The sequence below is a fragment of the Salpingoeca rosetta genome (genome assembly GCF_000188695.1).
Source record: "Salpingoeca rosetta unplaced genomic scaffold supercont1.32, whole genome shotgun sequence".
In the NCBI taxonomy this organism is placed as follows: domain Eukaryota; class Choanoflagellata; order Craspedida; family Salpingoecidae; genus Salpingoeca; species Salpingoeca rosetta.
The window spans coordinates 692,288-710,011 of record NW_004754902.1 but is presented as its reverse complement, the minus strand read 5'-3'; the positions used below and the strand labels follow the sequence as shown (position 1 = coordinate 710,011).

Here is a 17,724-nt window from a genome sequence, read left to right as displayed (position 1 = left end):
TCATGAGAGCGACGACGATATCGATGATGATAATAAAGAGTGTGAGAGGAGAAATACGGTGGCATTGTTACAAGGGTATCGCAAGCGATAAACGAGGGTGTTCTTCAAGGACACACAATCACAACGACACCGTCAAGCCGCCATTGAAGAGCAGAGCCGACGAACCAGCGTGGCAACGGCGAGATCCAAGCGAAATCCTTCAATCTGGCTCTCCGCGTCTGCGTGCAGCCGACCCGCTGTTTGTTGTTGCTGTCAGTGTGCATGTGTGTGTGCGCGCGTTTGTGTGTGTGTGTGTGTGTGTGAGTGAGTGAGTGAGTGAGTGAGTGAGTGAGTGTGTGAGTGTGCGTGAGTGAGTGCGTGTGTGTGCGTGAGTGAGTGTGTGTGAGTGAGTGAGTGAGTGAGTGAGTGAGTGAGTGAGTGAGTGAGTGAGTGAGTGTGTGTGTGTTTGTGAGTGAGTGAGTGAGTGAGTGAGTGTGTGTGTGTGTGTGTTTGTGAGTGAGTGAGTGAGTGAGTGTGTGTGTGTGAGTGAGTGAGTGTGTGTTTGCGGTAACCGTGCGACTTGACTTTCAAAACAACAGTGGCAAACACAACCAACCAACAACAACAACAACCCTCCCTCCCTCCACACACACACACACACACCTTGACAGCGCTGAACATGCGACAGTAGACGTTGTAGACGCTGTTGATCTCTTGCCTCACGCGACCTGCATAGTCGTGGTGCCGTCCACTACCACCACCACCGCCTCGTCTTCCGCTCATTGTCGCTTTGTTGTGCCTTTTTGTGCTTGTTTGGAAACTGAATTCAGCCCTCACAACTGAATTCAGTTAACAGAGGACAACGCCAGCATCGACTATCGCAACACCGCACACCTTCCACATCCACGCACCACACATCCACACACAGCGTCGCCTGCGCTGCATGTCTGGGTTTCCGTGGTGGTACGGCCCTCGCTGGCCTGTGCGGTACTTTGTGCCTTCCTCACGCCATGCACAGGACCTCCCACAGCCGCCTGTGTGGCATGCGCGTCGCAGAGCCAGCCACACACGCCAACACCAAGCAACAGACGACGACAACGACGACGACCAACCTGTCGATGACAGTGGCGTCAGTGCTGGGAGCGACGTGGACGCTGAGGAATCCAACGGCTGCTTGCATCTCGTGTTCTTTGGGGACTTTATGCCCATGGGCAAGGCACCGCGCCACATCGACCCAGAGATTGTGGCGCTGATGAGCAGTGCAGACGCCGTGCTGGGGAACCTGGAGACCCCTGTCGTGAAACGGCGCAAGATCCTCCAGCACTTTACGGCATATGTCTTCCACTCGCTCACAAAGTCACACCTGCGCGCCTGGCTAGCGGCTCTACGCGTCCAGCCGTCGCGCTTGTTTCTGTCCCTGGCCAACAATCATGCCTTTGACTGGGGTGACGCCGGCCACAGGAGCACGCTGGAAATCCTGCGAGAGCTGGGGGCAACGCCAATTGGCAGCGGGGCCTCGCCGCAAATCGTTACCGTGGCACCGGGGGTTGGCGTCGTGGCGTGGACACACTGGCTCAACATCGCAGGCAACACCGAGGCCGTCACCACAGACGCGGATATCCAGCAGATGCAGCAGCAGCAACAGCAGCAGCAGCAGCAACAGCGCGACTGGCACCGGTTAAAGCAGGAGCGCGGGCTGCACACGCTCGTTGGCATGCCGCACTGGGACATTGAGTTCAACTTCTACCCGGCACCCGACACGCAGGCAACCGCACAGGCGTGCCTTCACGCAGGGATGGACATGCTGGTTGGTGCACACAGCCACACGGCGCAGCAGGTGCTGCTGTATGTGCCGGCCGACAACAACACACCGGCCAAAGACAATGAAGGCATAGAAGGCAGGCGCTCACACACGCGTAGTGCTCGTGCGCACAGGACCATGCACAGTGAGGCAGATCCTCTGCTGCACGAGCAACCACCAGGACGTGGAAATGGCAGCAGCAGTGGCCGTAATCGTGGTGGTGGTGACAGTGGTGGTGGTGTTGATGTTGACGGTGATGTTGACAGTGGCGGTGGTGGTGGCGGTGGTGGTGTTGGTGGGAGGTGGAGGGCGCTCACAGCAGCAGAGCTGAAAAAGGGGTGGGTCACGGACGGGGTGGGGGTGACAGCTTGCCATCAGGTGACGAGTAATGGTGTGCAGCAGCAAGGGAGAGCTGCAATGCCCAGCAGGAGCCAGCGACGACCTTTTAGGGACTTGTGGAAGAGGTGGAGGCGAAGGGATGCGCAGCAGCAAGCTGAAGAAGACTGCGATGAAGCCAGCAGCACTGTGAGCCAGCGTGACACGCAAGGCAACATACAGCATGGAACCGTCAGAGACTCACACCAGCATCAGCACGAACGTCCCAAACAACAACAACAACAACAACAACAACAACAACAACAACAACAACAACAACAACAACAACAACAACAACAACAACAACAACAACAACAACAACAACAACAACAACAACAACAACAACAACAACAACAACAACAACAACAAAACCACAAGCTGGTTGCGTACAGCCTCGGGGACTTCAATGGCTTTCCCTTACCGGCAGCAGTGCAGCAGCGCGACCACACCATCGGACAGCTTCTGAGCGTACGCGTCAACAAGGACACGGGCGAGCTTGTGTCGTTCTGCGTGCACTGGATCGAGTGGCTGCCCAGGCAACGCCACCTCGTCCTCGCACGCGACTTGCCGTCCGAGTTTCAAGCACCACGTGGCGATGCTGGTGGTGGCGATGCTGGTGGTGGCGATGCTGGTGGTGGTGGTGGTGGTCGAGGTGGTGTTGGTGGTTCCAACCGCGCTATTGGCAGCAGTGGCGATGACAACGACGGTAACGGTAGTGGTTGTGGTCGCGGTCGTGGTTCGGACAGTCCGAGATGACAGTCAAGGCGATAGAAAGAGGGATCACATGTGCACGATGCTGTTTTGGTGTCGTGCCAATGCCTATCTCACCTTGTGTGTGTGTGTGTGTGTGTGTGTGTGTGTGTGTGTGTGTGTGTGTGTGTGTGTGTGTGTGTGTGTGTGCCTCAGTCAGAATGCGACAGCTGATATGCCGCCTGACCCGGTGCTTTTTTTGGCACAGTGGCAGGAGAGCGTGTTGGTTTTCGACATTCTGGGTTTTTGATGACAACTTCTCCTGAAAGTAAATGACGTTTCGCTCCCCCCCCCCTGGGACTGTCACCGTCGCTCGCTTGCTTGCAGGCAAGCCTTGACGGTTGATCATGTGAACGAGTTTTTTTTTTAATCGCACACATGCAACGACACTGCCAAGCACCGAAATGACCCTCAAGCCATGCTCAACGCCAACCACTCAAGCAATAAATACCCATTCTTATATCATCCAAAGCCCAGCCGGCACAACGAGCGCCCCTATCCTCTGACCATCAACGGAACAACGAATCAACGGATAAACGACTCAAGCACTCAACTACCGCCGCGCCCCGACTGAAACCGCAGCACCTCCCCACCATCACCATCGCCATCACCATCACCATCACCATCACCACTATTGTCAGCACTCCGATCACTGCTACCATCGCCAAACATGAACGCCACCCCGCGTATCACGGTCCCTTCAATCACATTCACACCGTGCCGCCGCCGCCGCCGCCGCTGCTGCTGCTGCTGCTTCGTGCGCTCTCCATTCATTGTGTCAACGACACATCCCCCACCATGACCGCCACCACCACCGGTGTCACCGCCACATGCACGACACGCGCCTCTTCTGGCCACCGCAGCACCACAGCGTCGACACACACCGCCCAGGCGTGCGCAGCCGTCGAAGCTGCAATTGCCATCCTCACCTCCATCAGAATCATCGCCGGACACGTCTTCCCCTTCTCCGCCCTCCGTCGCAGCCGTCACACCACGCCATCGCAGATGTCTCTCTCGGCTCCCGCCTGTCTCTACATCACCATCATCACCATCACCATCACCACCATCATCACCATCATCGCCACCACCAACACCATCGTCATTATATTCATCACCACCGCCGCCATCGCCACCCCCGAATATGGCGCGTACAGACGAGTTGAGGGATGCTGTTGTGGAGGCTGTTGACAGGGTGCGCGAGACTGTGGACACGAGCGAGGTGAGCGAGTCCCAGGAGAGCAGGGAGGTTGAGCTGTGCCTTCGCTGGGGACTGCCTGCGGGCAACGGCAGCAAGCCCTCCTGCCCGCGCTTGACAGGCGTTGTTACTACTTGTTGCTGCTGCTGCTGCTGTGTTTGGTGGTGTTGTGGTGGCTGGTTGTGGTGCGCTGCAACGTGTGCACGGGGTGCGCTTCCGTCAGCCGGGCACCTGCTTGCAAGCACGTGGTGGCGATCGTCTGGCGTGTAGTGGCTGCGCTGCTGCTGGCGCCGCCTCTGCCGCTGCCGCTGCAAGTGCTGCAGCCGCTGGTGTTCGCGCCACTCGGCCGCACGCGTCGCCGTGGTGGCCAGCTCGCCGGCGCTGCTGCTGCTGCTGCGGAGCATCGCAATGGGTGAGGGCGGTGGGGTGGTGCCAAACACATCCCGGTCCTGATCGCGGCCATCGATATTGGCAATGTCAACACCACGATCAGCGCTATCACCACGTGCAGAAGTGCGTTGCCGCCCCTTTGTGCGGTGATGCCGGTGACTGCGGTGCCGGCGTTGTGGGTTCGACGCTGGTGGGGCTGCGGGTTGAAGTACCGCGTGGCGAGGGTGCGTTGATGGGGAGAGGGGTGCAGTCCAGTGCTTGCGCAGTGTGGTTGGCGACGCAGGCACACCGCCACGTAGTCGCTGCTGATGCTTCCGGTGGGGCGGGGATCCTCTCGCCTCGGTTCCTCGCGCGAGGCTCTTCTTCCCATGTCGCTCCAGCTCGTGTTTGCGAGACCGATGCTTGTGATGGTGCGGCTCATGATCCTGGTGCTGGGGCGGCGACCTGTACTCATACAAGGTGTCACTATTGGGCAAGGAACCGGTGGGCTGGTGCGCGTGCTTGGCCTTTTCGCGGTCATCACGCCTTTCCAGTTGCAGCTCCTGTTGGCGTCGGCTTTCGTGCCCTTTTGTTGGCGCTCTGCCGGTGTTGTGCGTGTTGCTGGCGTTGTGGCTGATGTTCTTGCTGCCACCGCTGCCGCTGCCGCTGTCGCTGTTGGTGTTGCTGGTTTCTGTGGTGTGTGAATGATCGTGATTGCAGCTGTGGTTGCGTTCGCGGTCGTGGCTGTGGTTGCGTTCGCGGTCGTGGCTGGTGTGCTGGAGCTCTGGGTGCTCCGACATGGCGGCGCGCGCGTCTCTGGCTCGCTGCAGCCGCTGTTGCCACGTGGCGGGAAGATCCTCGGGCGGGTTGCGTTGCGTCAACTTGTTGCGGTGGTCGATAAAGTAGATGTGGCCGTTGCGATCAAACGCCTGCTCCCACCCGTCAGGCAGCACATCATCGGGCATGACCTTCTTGCGCGGGTCAAACCATGTCGTCTTGCGCGTCACCGTGTTGACGAAAAACACACGGCCATCTGTCTTGCTCCTCACCTTGCGCCACTCCTTGGGCAGCTGTCTTCGACTGAACGCGGGAACGCCAGCCATTGAAGACGACCTCGTCGTCGTGGTCGTCGACGTGGGCACAGCGCTCGACGAACCAGCACTCGACAACGTAGCAGTCGATGGGATGACAGCGGGGCCTACAACACCACCGCCACCACCACTCACACCACCACCATCCGTGCTCATCTTCATACACAGGGTGAGGCTTGGAAAAAAGGCGAAAATCTTTTGCGAATCGCCATTATCCGTTACAAACCCCGCGAGTGAAGAAGGAAGGCAACACAACAACACAGCACAACAAACACAACAACTGGCCGCTGCTCGCTTCTTGCTTGTTTGCTTGCTTGCTTGAGTGCTTCTGGGTTGTTTATTGGTGCCAGCGAGACACGCATCCATCCCTTTATCCACCCGTGTCCCTGGCGGGGCGACGCGGCAACAATGGCAATGAGCGCTGTTGTGCCGCCAGCAGAGAGCATCAGCGGGTCAGAGAGCGACGGCTGTTTTGGCCTCGTGACGGCACTGGTTGATGCGCACCACATTGGCTCCTTCAAGGTGCGTGAATGTGTGCATGTCGTGCGGCTCTGTGTGTGTGTGTGTGCAAGTGTGTGTGTGTGTGTGCGTGCGGCTGTGTGTGTGTGTATGTGCAAGTGTATGTGCGTGCGTGAGCGTGTGTGTTTCTCTGTTGTGGTTCCTCATTATATGCTTCTGTTGTGTCCCTGCGTTTTGCGAGAGCTGTGGGTGTGTGGCAGCCTCTCCCGCTTCACCAGCGTCACAAGCACCCCTCACCCTCTTCCTCCTTTTCCTATGTGTGCACTGCGTTTATTTTCCATCAGGATGACGTTCGGGCGAAGCGACAGGCACGAGCACATGTGTACGAACAGCTCCTGGATCCAACCCACACTGCAACCCTTGACGATGTGCAGGAGACGTGGGGCCCTCGATTTGGCGAGGCCATGCTCACCGGCACCGCCCTGGCAGCGGCCTTGTATGTGACTGACTTGCGGCCGTATTTGACGTGCGCTGCCCGTCTTGTAACATCTTTCTTTGTGGGTGTCATGATCACACATGTACATGCATGTACACGCGTGCACACGCCTATGCGCATTTGCATGCCATTCCCCTCACACGTGGCACTCTGCCATCAAAACTGAACGGCATGCGAATTGACTTGCACAGGGCCAACGCCGATGACGACGCTTACAGGGACCAGCAACAACAGCTCGCTGCCTGGCTTGACCAACACAGAGGTGTGTGCGTGTGTGGGGGGGGGGGAGGGAATGTAGTCGTGGTTGCTTTGTGTTGGGCGGATGTGTGTGTGTGTGTGTGTGTGTGTGTGTGTGTGTGACTGCGTGTGTATGTGTGTGTGTGTGTGTGTGTGTGTGTGTGTGTGTGTGTGTGTGTGTGTGTGTGACCCCTATGCGTGCGTCACACAAGGATTTGGGTCACTCGCTTTGCACAAGAGACACCGCGTCCAACAAAATCCTCAGCTCACACGGGAATAACCTGAGAAAGGACGCATACTTTGTCAACTAACCATTCCCACGCCCCCTCACCACCAACGCACGACAGATGTTGTGGAGCGCGTGGTGCCAGATGCATTGCAGCCGGTGCTGCTGCTGTTGGCGCGTCTCCAAACACCACCACAGCACCACACTGTCGATGCGAACGACAGCGGGGTGCATCTGCCACCTCTCCCCATATTGGATGCGCCAGAATTGTTGCACCAGCCCACCTTCCACCCGCGATCGCAGGGCCTGCTTGGCTTTGACCCAGCGAACATCACATCGCCACACTTGATTGAGCCAGGCTTTCTCCTCACACACCCACGCGACACTGCTCACGGCGGTGGTACCCATGGGATGTCGCTGTCTCTAGAAGCGGAGCCAAGCAATGTGGGCTCAATCACTCATCAGCAACAGCAACAGCAGCAGCAGCAGCAGCAGCAGCAGCAGTGCGGGTTGGGCGGGTGGCTGTTTGATGAACCACCAGCTATGCACAGCCGTCTCTTTGGGTTCAACAGCAATGAGGAACGTGTTGGTGGTGGGCCCATGAGCAACGATGCCGGTGCTGGCAGTGGCTTGTTTCCGCTGCTGCTGTCACAAGATGTGCCCGTGATCAGTGAGCATCACCAGCAGCAGGAGCAGCAGCTGTTCTCATCGCTATCATCGCCACCACTGTCTGTATCACCATCCCTCTCATCACCACCACCACGTGCTGCAGCCCCAACAGCTGCTGATGCCGTGCGAAGTTTGCGAGCAAGACAGCAGCAGAGCGCTGCTGCTGCTGGTGGTGGCGGCGGCGGCGGCGGTGGTCAGTTGGACGCGGTGCTGCTTGATGTTGCGCACGCGTTGGTCGACGTTGCATCCTCGACGTTTACGCGTGACGCAAGCACGGGGTTCCTGCGAGTTTCACAGCGCGTGCGGTGGCGGCCCACCCTCTCGCCCTCGCTCCTCCGCGCTTTCGTTCTCCCCGCCAGACACGTGCACGAGCTGCAGGTGACTGTCTGGTTTTGCTTGTTTTGTTTGTTTGTTTGTTTTGTTTGTTTGTTTGTTTTGTTTGTTTGTTTGTTTGTTTGTTTGTTTGTGAGGTAGTTGGTTGCGTCTCTTGTGCATGTGTGACATACCTGAGGAACAAAACAGACGATTGACACCCACACCCTCCCCAACACCCCTCCCTTCCCCTCTCTCTTATCCGCTGTTCCTGCAACTCACATCATCATGATGCTGGGCACACACCACCAGGCGGTTGTGGATGCGGCACGAGCGCTGGCCAGGTCCCACCCCCACCCGCCGTCTGTCGTCGCTGTCGTAGCCGATGTTGTTGCCGTATTCCTGCAGTACCACGCACACGCGGTCGGTGGCGCATTTGTGGTGGTGCTGGTGCTGGTGCTGGTGCTGGTGGTGCTGGTGGTGATGTGATGTGTGTTTGTGCTCGAAGAACGACAAGTGTTGCATTTCGTCCTCACCCACAATGTTGTGCGGGCACAGTGTCGCGCATATGGGCGAGACCCTCCCCACACAAACAACCACTCACACACACACACACACACACACACACACACACACACACACACACACACACACACACACACACACACACACACACACACACACACACACACACACGCTCACCCTCTCATTGTGTCCAAACAAACAGGTGCACACTGCTCTTCAGGCCTCATCATCATCGTCATCATCTTCATCATCATCGACATCGTCACGCCTGCTTGCGTTCCGCTTCCGGCTGCGGCGAACACACCAGCAGCTCGCCTTCCTGGCACGCGTCGTCACGCACCTGCCGCTGTGCGCTGCCCTGCATGAGGGTCACCTCCACGCCACATCACCGTACGCGCACATGGGCATGCGCAGTGTACAGCGCTCGCTGGTGATGCTGAGGGAACAGTGCCTGCAGGCAAGCCGCCCCGACCTCCGCATGATTGCATCAGCGTTGTACCAGGTGCGCGATGGTGCTGCACTTGCTCGCTCCGTGCCTTGTCAAGCGATGGTGTTGAAATTCATTGAGTGCACAGCAATGCAATATCGATGTGAATGTGCGTGTGTGCGTGCGTGTAAAGGGTGTGGTTGTTCACGACTGTGCTTGTACTCACGCAGATGTGCTCATGTACGTGCGTGCGTGCGTGTGTGCGACGATAGAGGAGCCTGAACTCGCTGCTGGCGCCGCTGTGCATGTTTGCATACACGGGGACATACACGCGCAGCCTGCGGCAGCTTGGCATCACTGTGGATCAAGAGGTCGGTGGCACGAGCGGGTTACGGGTCATGTGGTGGCGATGGCATGGCGCGGTGGTGTTGTTGGTGTTGGTGGTTGTGAGAGAATGGCTGTTGGGATGCACATTCACCGTCCCACACACACACACACACACACACACACACACACACACACACACACACACACACACACACACACACACACACACACACACAAAACCCCCAATCCCACCTCACCCCCCAACCAGCTACTGCTGGAGCGAAACGAGTCGTTCTGGGACGCGGTTGGCTTCGGCAACACTTCATCCACACGCGCCATCTTCGGCGACGTGATCACGGATGCTGTTGGCTCCGCTCGCACGCTGGTGCTGCTGCGCACGTGTTCCCCGCACTTCTTCCTCTCGCGTTTCAGCGCCGCCCCGCCCACCGTTGTCTTCACCTCGCACCACACGGTCAGCCAAAGCGGAGGTGGTAGGGTCGGAAGGGAGGGGGAAGGGGTACGATGGCGTGGTTGTGGCTGGTGGCTGATTGTTGATGGTTGCTCTGTTGCCCGACGTCCTGTCCTGTTCTGCGGGTTGCAGCTACTTGCTTCACAGCCACCAGCAACCACCCTCGTCACGTAAGCTGCTGCATCACCATCCATCACCACCGCCAATGACCATGCCCACCACCACCATCGCTAGAACCTGCGCCGGCTTGTGTCGGAGCAAGCGAATCTGAGGCAGCGGCTGGCAGATGCGCTGCAGGCTGATACCGCAAGGTGGCACGACCTGCCATGTTGGGAGGAGGGGTGAGATGGTGCTGTGCTTTGTGAAGGCGGTAGCCGATTGAAAGCGCCCTCTTTGCTCACACAGCGCTAAATACACACACACACATGTACACACATACGCATACACATGCCACACACACACATACCACACACACATGCCACACACACACACACATACCACACAAATACACACATACCACACACACACACACATGCCACACACACACATACCACACACACACATACACACACACACATACACCACCATCAGGCGTGCCCAGGCACTGCTTGAGCAAGAGAAGCAGCGAACCCTTGTGCTGCTTGCACGTGCGCGGGTGATGCGACAACAGGTGCAGGCGGCAGACGACGCAGCGCGCGCTGCAGAGGAGGAGCGACGCGAGCGCAAACAGCGGCTCTGGAGACAGCAGCTGGAGGTAATGCTACCGTGTTTGTGTAGTTGCAGGAGAACGGGGAAAGAGGGCGTATCATTGTGATTACATGTTTGGTTTCGTGGCTAGCGCGTGTGCGAGTGTGCGCGTGCATGAGTGTTCGATTGTATTGGACGTGTCCCTCAAAATGAGCTGATGCTGGTCACATCATCTTTCCCATTAACTTCTGCGACACACCAACAACACCAACAACACCAACAACAACAACAACAACAACAACAACAACAACAACAACAACAACAACCATCACCCCTGTCCATCCACATCTTCCATCCCTCCATCATGCCATCAGGACCGTGCCGTACATGCCGATGCAGTGGCGGCCGCCGCCACCACTGCGATGGAGGAGGAAGAGCAGCAGCAGCGGATACGCGACGAGCGCGCGCAACGCGTGGCCGAGGCAGAGATGCAGCTCAGGCGCAAGTACGCACAGCTCACAGCCAACCTCAACAAACAGAAGGTGTGTGTTTGAAATGTGACTGTGAATGTGTTCGGCGTCTCTGCGTGTTGATGTGTACCGACCCGCGCAGACTCACGCACACAAACACACACGCACACTCACACACACGCAACACACACGCAACACACTCCCCACGTTCCCATGTCCCATCACATCGCACCCCATTGCGTGTCGTGGTGACTGCAGCGTCGGCTCGAGTGGCGCAACCGGCGAATTGAGCGGCGGGAAGCGCTGCGGACGGCCCTCGCACACGACGTCGACTGGCACGCAGCCATTCATAGTGATGATGGTGGTGGCGGCGGTGGGCGACGGGATGGTGCAGATGTGGTGCACCCGCATCTCCAAGTCGCGCCATCAGCACCATCGTCACCAGCACCAGCACCAGCACCGCCAACAGCAGCCGCAACGACACAGGCACAGTCACTCTCGCCCATGCAACAGCGGCAACGGGAGATTGAGCCGTCATCACCAGCAGCGCAGGTCGCATCTTCAGCCTCTCGTCGGCCAATGAGTGCGCGGCGGCGGTGGCGGCGCAACACAGCAGGCGCTGCACCCATCCTCGCCAGACTTGACACGCTAGATGGCGCTGGCAGTGGTGGTGGTGGTGGTGCCAATGATGATGGTGCCAATGATGATGATGATGATGATGATGATGATGATGATGGTGGTGGTGGTGGTGGTGGTGATCGTGTGGTCATTGCACAGGAAGCATTGGAGGAGACGGAGGGTGAAGTTGATGGCAGTGCTCGTGGTGCTCGAAGCGACAGCACCTTCGATGACAGCAGCGCTGATCACATGTCCGCTGGAAACCACGTCCACCACACGCGCGCCATGCGTGGCGATGACGACACTCATGGCGAGCGAACACGGCACGTCACACACCTCCACGCCAATGGTGGTGGTCGTGGTGTTGGCGATGGTGTCGTGGTTGGTCGTGTGCGTCACGTGCAAAACCACAGCGGAGGCGGACAGGGTGATGTTGGGGGTGTTGCTGGTGCTGGCACTGGGGATGCTGTGAACGAGCCACAACAACAACGACAGCAACAGCCACAACAACAACATCAACAACAACAACAACAACAACAACAACAACAACAACAACAACAACAACAACAACAACAACAACAGCCACAGCAGCAGGAACAGCAGCAGCAGGATGGCATGCATGTCAGTGACCTTGCTCGCTCAACTGAACACAGTGTGACTGCAACTGTGAGCGGAGAAGATGTTGGTGATTGTGATGAGAATGATGGTGGTACTGATGATCGTGATGGCATTGCCAACGGCGATGACCTGTACGCCCGTACCAGCAGCACTCACCACGGGCCTGAAGCAGAGGAGGAAGAGGAGGAGGCGCTGCAGGTGGAGCAGCACAACTTTGCAGATGAGAAAGACGACTATGGACCCGGAGACGACGACGTTATTGATGACGAGGCGGCGGTGGTGGACGCGTTTCAAATGGGGTTTGAGGCATTCACTGCCAAGGTGCAGACGGACCCTGCATCCACCCTGCCAACACCAACACCAATGCCAACAGCAACTGCAGAGCAAGAGCGAGACAGCAGCAGCATCGGCGTTGGTGGCACCGAGAACACGGCAGGCGACAGCAGCACGAACATTCAGGGCACACTCACGCCATCATCATCAGCGTCGTCATCATCAAGCACACGTGAGGCCAATGCTGATGCTCTGCGCATCGGTATGGGCACTGGTGATAGCGGCGAGCATGAGGCGGTGTTCAACGGCCACGCGTTTGACACGTGTGTGATTGCACCGCTGGCGGCGCACGCCCGGCTCGTGGCCACGTGCGCGCATCAGTACCTCGTGCGTGAGCTGCGTCTCTTTGACCAGCTTTCCACATTGGGAAAGTGCGTACTCCTTGGACACGGCGGGTTTAGCCGGAGCCTGGTGGCGCAGCTGACACGCGCGTACGGCGGTGGGCGGAGGTCTGCTGTCGCCGCCGTTGAAGTCATGAACCGCGCGCTCATGGACGGTGTCTCCGAGGTGTGCTTGTGTGTGTGTGTATGTGTGTGTGTGACGTGCGTTGATTGCGTGTTGTGTCTTGATTGCGTGTTGTGTTCTTCATGTGTTTGTTCACAAGTACCAGCACTTGTGTGAATCAGCATTCGCCCTCAACACCAGTCATGTCATCTACCTTGCATATGCCTGGCACAACGCTCGCTCGCACCCACACACACGTCAACAAAACAATACTCACACCCATCCGCTTCCCCTCTCCCCTCAGCGCAATGCGCTTCCCTTTGCAGATCGGCTTGTGCTGCGGCCATCACGCATCATCCACCACCACCACCACCACCACGCCAGCAGCAGCAGCGCCGGTGGCAGTGGTGGCGATGCGTTTGTTGTTGTGGATGTGCACGTGTGCTTTGATGTGCAGTGGCCTACGGACGTGTTCCTCCCACCACACATCATGGACACATACCACCAGGTTCGGCTCGTGTGTGTGTGTGTGTGTGTGTGTGTGTGTGTGTGTGTGTGTGTGTGTGTGTGTGTGTGTGTGTGATACTTATTGTCGGCAAGGCTGGCGTGTTTTCTCACCCCCATGTGTGCGTGTGTGTGTTTACAGGTTGGGGCGTTTCTGTTGGAGGTGTCGTGCGTCAAAGCGCTGCTGGAGTCGTTATGGCTGGACATGAAGGTGAGCTGTTGATGCTTTTCAGGTAGTCGTGGTGTGCGTGTATGGGGTGGCGTGCGTGTGTGCACCTGTTATCAGAGCATCGCGTGCAAACGGCGTGGTTCGTTAACCCTGCTCTCGCCACCACCACCACCATCATCATCACCACCATCACCACCATCACCACCACCGCGTTCTGTATTGGTCAATACACGTCAGGTTCTCTGGCGCCGCACGAAGCTCAAGTCTGAACTGCGGAATCTCAGAGTGGTTGGTGCGATGCATGCAGTTGGTTGAGGAGATGATGATATTGTTGGTTTGTGCTTGTGACATGAGTTATGCGCACTCTTGCTCGCTGCATTGATGGCGCAGTGATGTAACTCCCGAGCTTCGCCGATCGTTCATAACACCACACTCATGCAACCCCCACCCGCACCAACCCGCACCAACCCCACCACCATCGCCATCTTCATTGTCATCGCCGTGCCACAGCTGGAGCAGCGTCGTCACGACATACACCACTTCTTCAGCGCTTTCCACTCGTATCTCCTCCATCAGGTGACAGAAAACAATCTTGAGTTGGACGAATACCACCTCGCCACATCACTACAAGTGTCATCACCACCACCACCATCATCATCATCATCATCATCATCATCATCACCACCACCACCATGAATCATCATCATCATCACCACCACCATGAATCATCATCATCATCATCATCATCATCATCATCATCATCATCATCATCATCACAACCACTCCTCAACAGGTGACGCAGGTGATCTGGGCGCCGTTTCTGGAGGATTTGACGCGCGAATGTCATTCGTACCCGCACGTCATTAAGACCATCGCCGCAAACGCCGCCCACCTGAAGAAGCAGTGCGTAGACACGGAGTGTGCATGTTTGTTTGTGTGTGTGTGTGTGTGTGTGTGTGTGTGTGTGTGTGTGTGTGTGTGTGTGTGTGTGTGTGTGTGTGTGTGTGTGTGTGTGTGTGTGTGTGTGTGCCCGCCCGACTTCACCCTCATCTCACTTACACTCCCCTCCCTCCTGCCAACGGCCCATTACCGCTGCTGCAACAACAACAGGGTGTTCCTTCACGACCGGGCGAAGCCGGTGCTGATGGCGTTTCGAAAGGCGCTCGCTGTTGCTCTCCAGTTCAGGAACGAGGTGATGATGATGATGGTGCTGATGATGATGGTGATGAGCAGGTGCGGTGGTGATTTGGAGCTGTTGTGAATCCGTTCCAATTTGCCCCCCCCCTCCCGCTTATCGGGAAAATAAGTCGCCTGTCGTGCAATGTTCTCTCAGTTCTCACCAACACCAACCCCCCATGACACCATGACACCATGACACACCTCCAGCTTGCCCGGTGCAACGAGGCGTCGGATGCAGTGATGAAGGCGACGGCGCGACACTACGACTCGTTTCGCGGGTGCTCAAAGCTCCTCACGGCAGGTAAGAATGATGTAAAACGAGTGTATGTGCGTGTGTGCATGTGTGTGCATGTGTGTGTGTGTGCACCGGGGCGACCATGTTCGTGTCCAACACCGCTCATCACTCCTCACCTTCGTTCTCCACCATGTGCTCACCACATCACATCACATCACATCACATACATCACATCACCACCCGTTGCCTTCCCATAATGACAGTGGTGCGCAAACTGGCCAAGCGGTTGGACGACGTTGCACTCGAACACCTGCTCCTCCGCCTTAACTTCACCGCCGCTCACCCGTAGCACCCGTGCATACACACGCGCACGCACGCACACACACATTCACACACACACATACACATACACACACACACAACTACAAGGCTGTGCACATGCTCAACTGTCCACAAACGGAATACTCATGTCGATGATTGTGTGCTAAACTCTGTAATCATGTCAACTCATACACATGCACATGCACGCGCACATCGCGTCAGCAAGCAAGTGATGCAATTGAAGAGAAGTCAACACACGGAACTGATGGGTGTGGCAACGTAGCAGAGCACGACGTAAGTTGATATGATGTGACAACATTTCCAACGACGCAGCACATTGAACACACCATGTAAGGTCAGGCAATCAAATCGATTCAAACAAATGAGACAAGAAAAGGGAGGAAGGAAACAATAGCAGGCATGCATGGTGGGGGTCAGCGATGAAAAACGCAGACACCAGAAAGAGGGGGAAGTGACGACGCGACACGACAAAGGTACTGACACGAGAGAGCACCATCACCACCGCATATGACTGCGTGCTTCCTTGCGGAGTTGTGCTTGAGCCCGCCTGTCGCGTAGCAATTAACAGTGAGTGCGTGGGACAAGGGAGTGAGTGAATCAGCTGGCAACCGCACCGCACTGCACGTAAATCCTGGTTAAATTGTGGAGACTGCACGTACGTAACCCCCCCCCCACACACACACACGCACAGACAGACAGACACACACACACGCGCACACACCCTCTCCTCTCCCCCCCCCCCCTGGTTTTCGCTCGGCTCGCGCCAGTGCATGCCACTCACGGAGAGTCGGTGCCGGTTGATGTAAGGGAGGCCTGCGTTCATTGCAACTCGGGAGGCGTGGGTGCCTTGGGGTGCTTGGCCTGGAAGTGAGACTTGTACACGCTCTTGTCAGACATGGGTGCCTGTCGGAGGACAGAGAGCAAGAACGACAGAACAAAAGTGTGGAGAGCAAACAGAGGATTGGGTAAGAGCGCGGCGGTGTCGAAGGTGAGCTCAACTACGACGAGTACACACAACACAACACAACACAAACACAACAAACACGACACAAACACAACACAAACACGACACGACACAACACAACACGACACAAACACAACACAACACGACACAAACACAACACAACACGACACAAACACGACACAAACACAACACAACACAACACAACACAACACAACACAACAAACTTCAAAACACACCCTGCACACGCTGCAGACGAGCTTGAGCTGAGCGGCGCGCGCGGCCTTGTGGTCGTGCTTGGAGCTGCCCTTCAGCTTCTGGTTCTTCTTGGCGGCCTTCTCCTTGGCCTGTTGCTTGGCAAGTCCGCGAGACATGGCTGTTGGTTGGTTTGGCTGACCGACTGGAAGATTGACAGGAGAGAGAGAGGAACAAGGTGGTGTGGCGTGTTCTATGGCGTGGTCTTTGTATCTGTGGGGGTGGGCGCGCGTGTGTGGAAAATGGACTCAACCACCAACCAACACCATCGTGTGTCGTGTCGCAAATTCTTGCTACTTTTTGTGATGTTGTCTTTGTGCATTTCCGCCGTCGCTTGCCGCGCCCCACCACGCTTGTCCTGCCAGCCTTCCTGTGACGCCCTTGCTTGTGATCGCGCTTGGTTTGTTGGCTGCCGTGGTTGGTTGTTGGGGTTGGTCGAATGAGGATGAGCACGGCGGCAGCGGCGACAGGGGTCGTCGTTGTTCGTCTCCTCGTCACGCTCGTGGCATTGGGTGGGGTTGGTGTGGCCGCTTCGGGTGGCGTGCTTCAGACAACGGCGGTGCCATCCTCGCAGCACGCGGAGTGTGCCAGTCTTAGCGTTGCGGTCCTGGATCAAGCAACATGGCTGCTTGAGATACACCAGTTTGAAGGATTTCTCAACAGTACCGCCGTGCTCATCCGCGAACACCTTTCTGCCGACACTGTTGACGAGCTCTCGCAGTACCTCGCTCAGTTCGTCCGCTTCTACGGTGCGCACGCGCGCGTGTTCTGTTCTGTGTACACTTGGTTGTGTTGTGACATGATGCTAAGAAAATGGAACACAACTGCGACTCGCAGCTTGCGTTCGACACGTTCATGGCTCCAACTTGCTGGTGGCGACATTGAGCATCCCGTGCACATGAGAGGCCCTGTCAACACCCACTCTCACACCCACTCTCACACACTCACACATACACACACATACACACATACGCACACACACGCACACACACATACACACATGATCTCATTGAACCACCCCCAACACGCTCCTCCTCCTGCCTTCATCCCAACCACCTTGTCTCCTCTCAGATGAGCACGAGCTTGAGCTGCCGTGGAGGTTGTTACCGTCGGAGCAGGTCGTTCCAGTCTGCAGCAAGCTCTTCGACAACACATCAGGTTCGGCGCGACGTGGTTTTGAGCTGGACAGCGGAAGCTTTTGA

At 57.0% G+C, this 17,724-nt stretch overlaps 6 protein-coding genes across 6 annotated transcripts in view; 3 read left to right on the top strand and 3 right to left on the bottom strand.

The window, feature by feature from the left end:
• Positions 1–132: 132 nt before the first annotated feature.
• PTSG_12995 (uncharacterized protein) lies at positions 133–810 on the bottom strand (the record flags this gene model as incomplete). The annotated part of the gene is made up of 2 exons (XM_004988968.1): positions 643–810; positions 133–249 (listed from the first exon to the last, which is right to left on the bottom strand). The coding sequence occupies exons 1-2, from the start codon at positions 760–762 to the stop codon at positions 133–135; spliced, it is 237 nt and encodes a 78-aa protein (XP_004989025.1). The 5' UTR covers positions 763–810.
• Positions 811–840: 30 nt separating this feature from the next.
• On the top strand, positions 841–2,911 carry PTSG_10112 (uncharacterized protein; the record flags this gene model as incomplete). The annotated part of the gene is made up of 1 exon (XM_004988967.1): positions 841–2,911. The coding sequence occupies exon 1, from the start codon at positions 923–925 to the stop codon at positions 2,909–2,911; it is 1,989 nt and encodes a 662-aa protein (XP_004989024.1). The 5' UTR covers positions 841–922.
• Positions 2,912–3,258: 347 nt separating this feature from the next.
• PTSG_10111 (uncharacterized protein) lies at positions 3,259–5,736 on the bottom strand. Its single transcript, XM_004988966.1, has one exon. The coding sequence runs from the start codon at positions 5,720–5,722 to the stop codon at positions 3,455–3,457; it is 2,268 nt and encodes a 755-aa protein (XP_004989023.1). The 5' UTR covers positions 5,723–5,736; the 3' UTR covers positions 3,259–3,454.
• A 51-nt stretch (positions 5,737–5,787) lies between these two features.
• On the top strand, positions 5,788–15,539 carry PTSG_10110 (uncharacterized protein). The gene is made up of 20 exons (XM_004988965.1): positions 5,788–6,082; positions 6,364–6,515; positions 6,707–6,777; positions 7,100–8,025; positions 8,272–8,382; positions 8,687–8,986; positions 9,184–9,282; positions 9,507–9,710; positions 9,942–10,018; positions 10,299–10,461; positions 10,769–10,936; positions 11,123–12,940; positions 13,182–13,385; positions 13,524–13,592; positions 13,788–13,838; positions 14,061–14,126; positions 14,344–14,453; positions 14,661–14,742; positions 14,937–15,030; positions 15,228–15,539. The coding sequence occupies exons 1-20, from the start codon at positions 5,969–5,971 to the stop codon at positions 15,311–15,313; spliced, it is 4,965 nt and encodes a 1,654-aa protein (XP_004989022.1). The 5' UTR covers positions 5,788–5,968; the 3' UTR covers positions 15,314–15,539.
• A 586-nt stretch (positions 15,540–16,125) lies between these two features.
• PTSG_12994 (uncharacterized protein) lies at positions 16,126–16,641 on the bottom strand (the record flags this gene model as incomplete). Its single annotated transcript, XM_004988964.1, has 2 exons — positions 16,126–16,209; positions 16,507–16,641. 2 exons carry the CDS (start codon positions 16,639–16,641, stop codon positions 16,126–16,128), a joined length of 219 nt encoding a protein of 72 aa, XP_004989021.1.
• Positions 16,642–16,849: 208 nt separating this feature from the next.
• The window catches only part of PTSG_10109 (TK protein kinase), an 8,387-nt gene continuing 7,512 nt past the window's right edge, over positions 16,850–17,724 (top strand). Inside the window, exons 1-2 of the mRNA XM_004988963.1 lie at positions 16,850–17,271; positions 17,594–17,680. Coding sequence (XP_004989020.1) covers positions 16,962–17,271; positions 17,594–17,680 — 397 coding nt within the window. The 5' untranslated portion in view covers positions 16,850–16,961. The remainder of the gene's footprint in view (positions 17,272–17,593; positions 17,681–17,724) is intronic.

Excerpts from the sequence above, each read along its gene's own strand:
- PTSG_10110 (XM_004988965.1), top strand. The coding sequence starts at position 5,969 with ATGGCAATGAGCGCTGTTGTGCCGCCAGCAGAGAGCATCAGCGGGTCA. Across the intron at positions 8,026-8,271 it reads GACACGTGCACGAGCTGCAG|GCGGTTGTGGATGCGGCACG; the intron begins GTGACTGTCTGG and ends ACACACCACCAG. Across the intron at positions 10,019-10,298 it reads CTGCAGGCTGATACCGCAAG|GCGTGCCCAGGCACTGCTTG; the intron begins GTGGCACGACCT and ends CACCACCATCAG.
- PTSG_10111 (XM_004988966.1), bottom strand. The coding sequence starts at position 5,722 with ATGAAGATGAGCACGGATGGTGGTGGTGTGAGTGGTGGTGGCGGTGGT.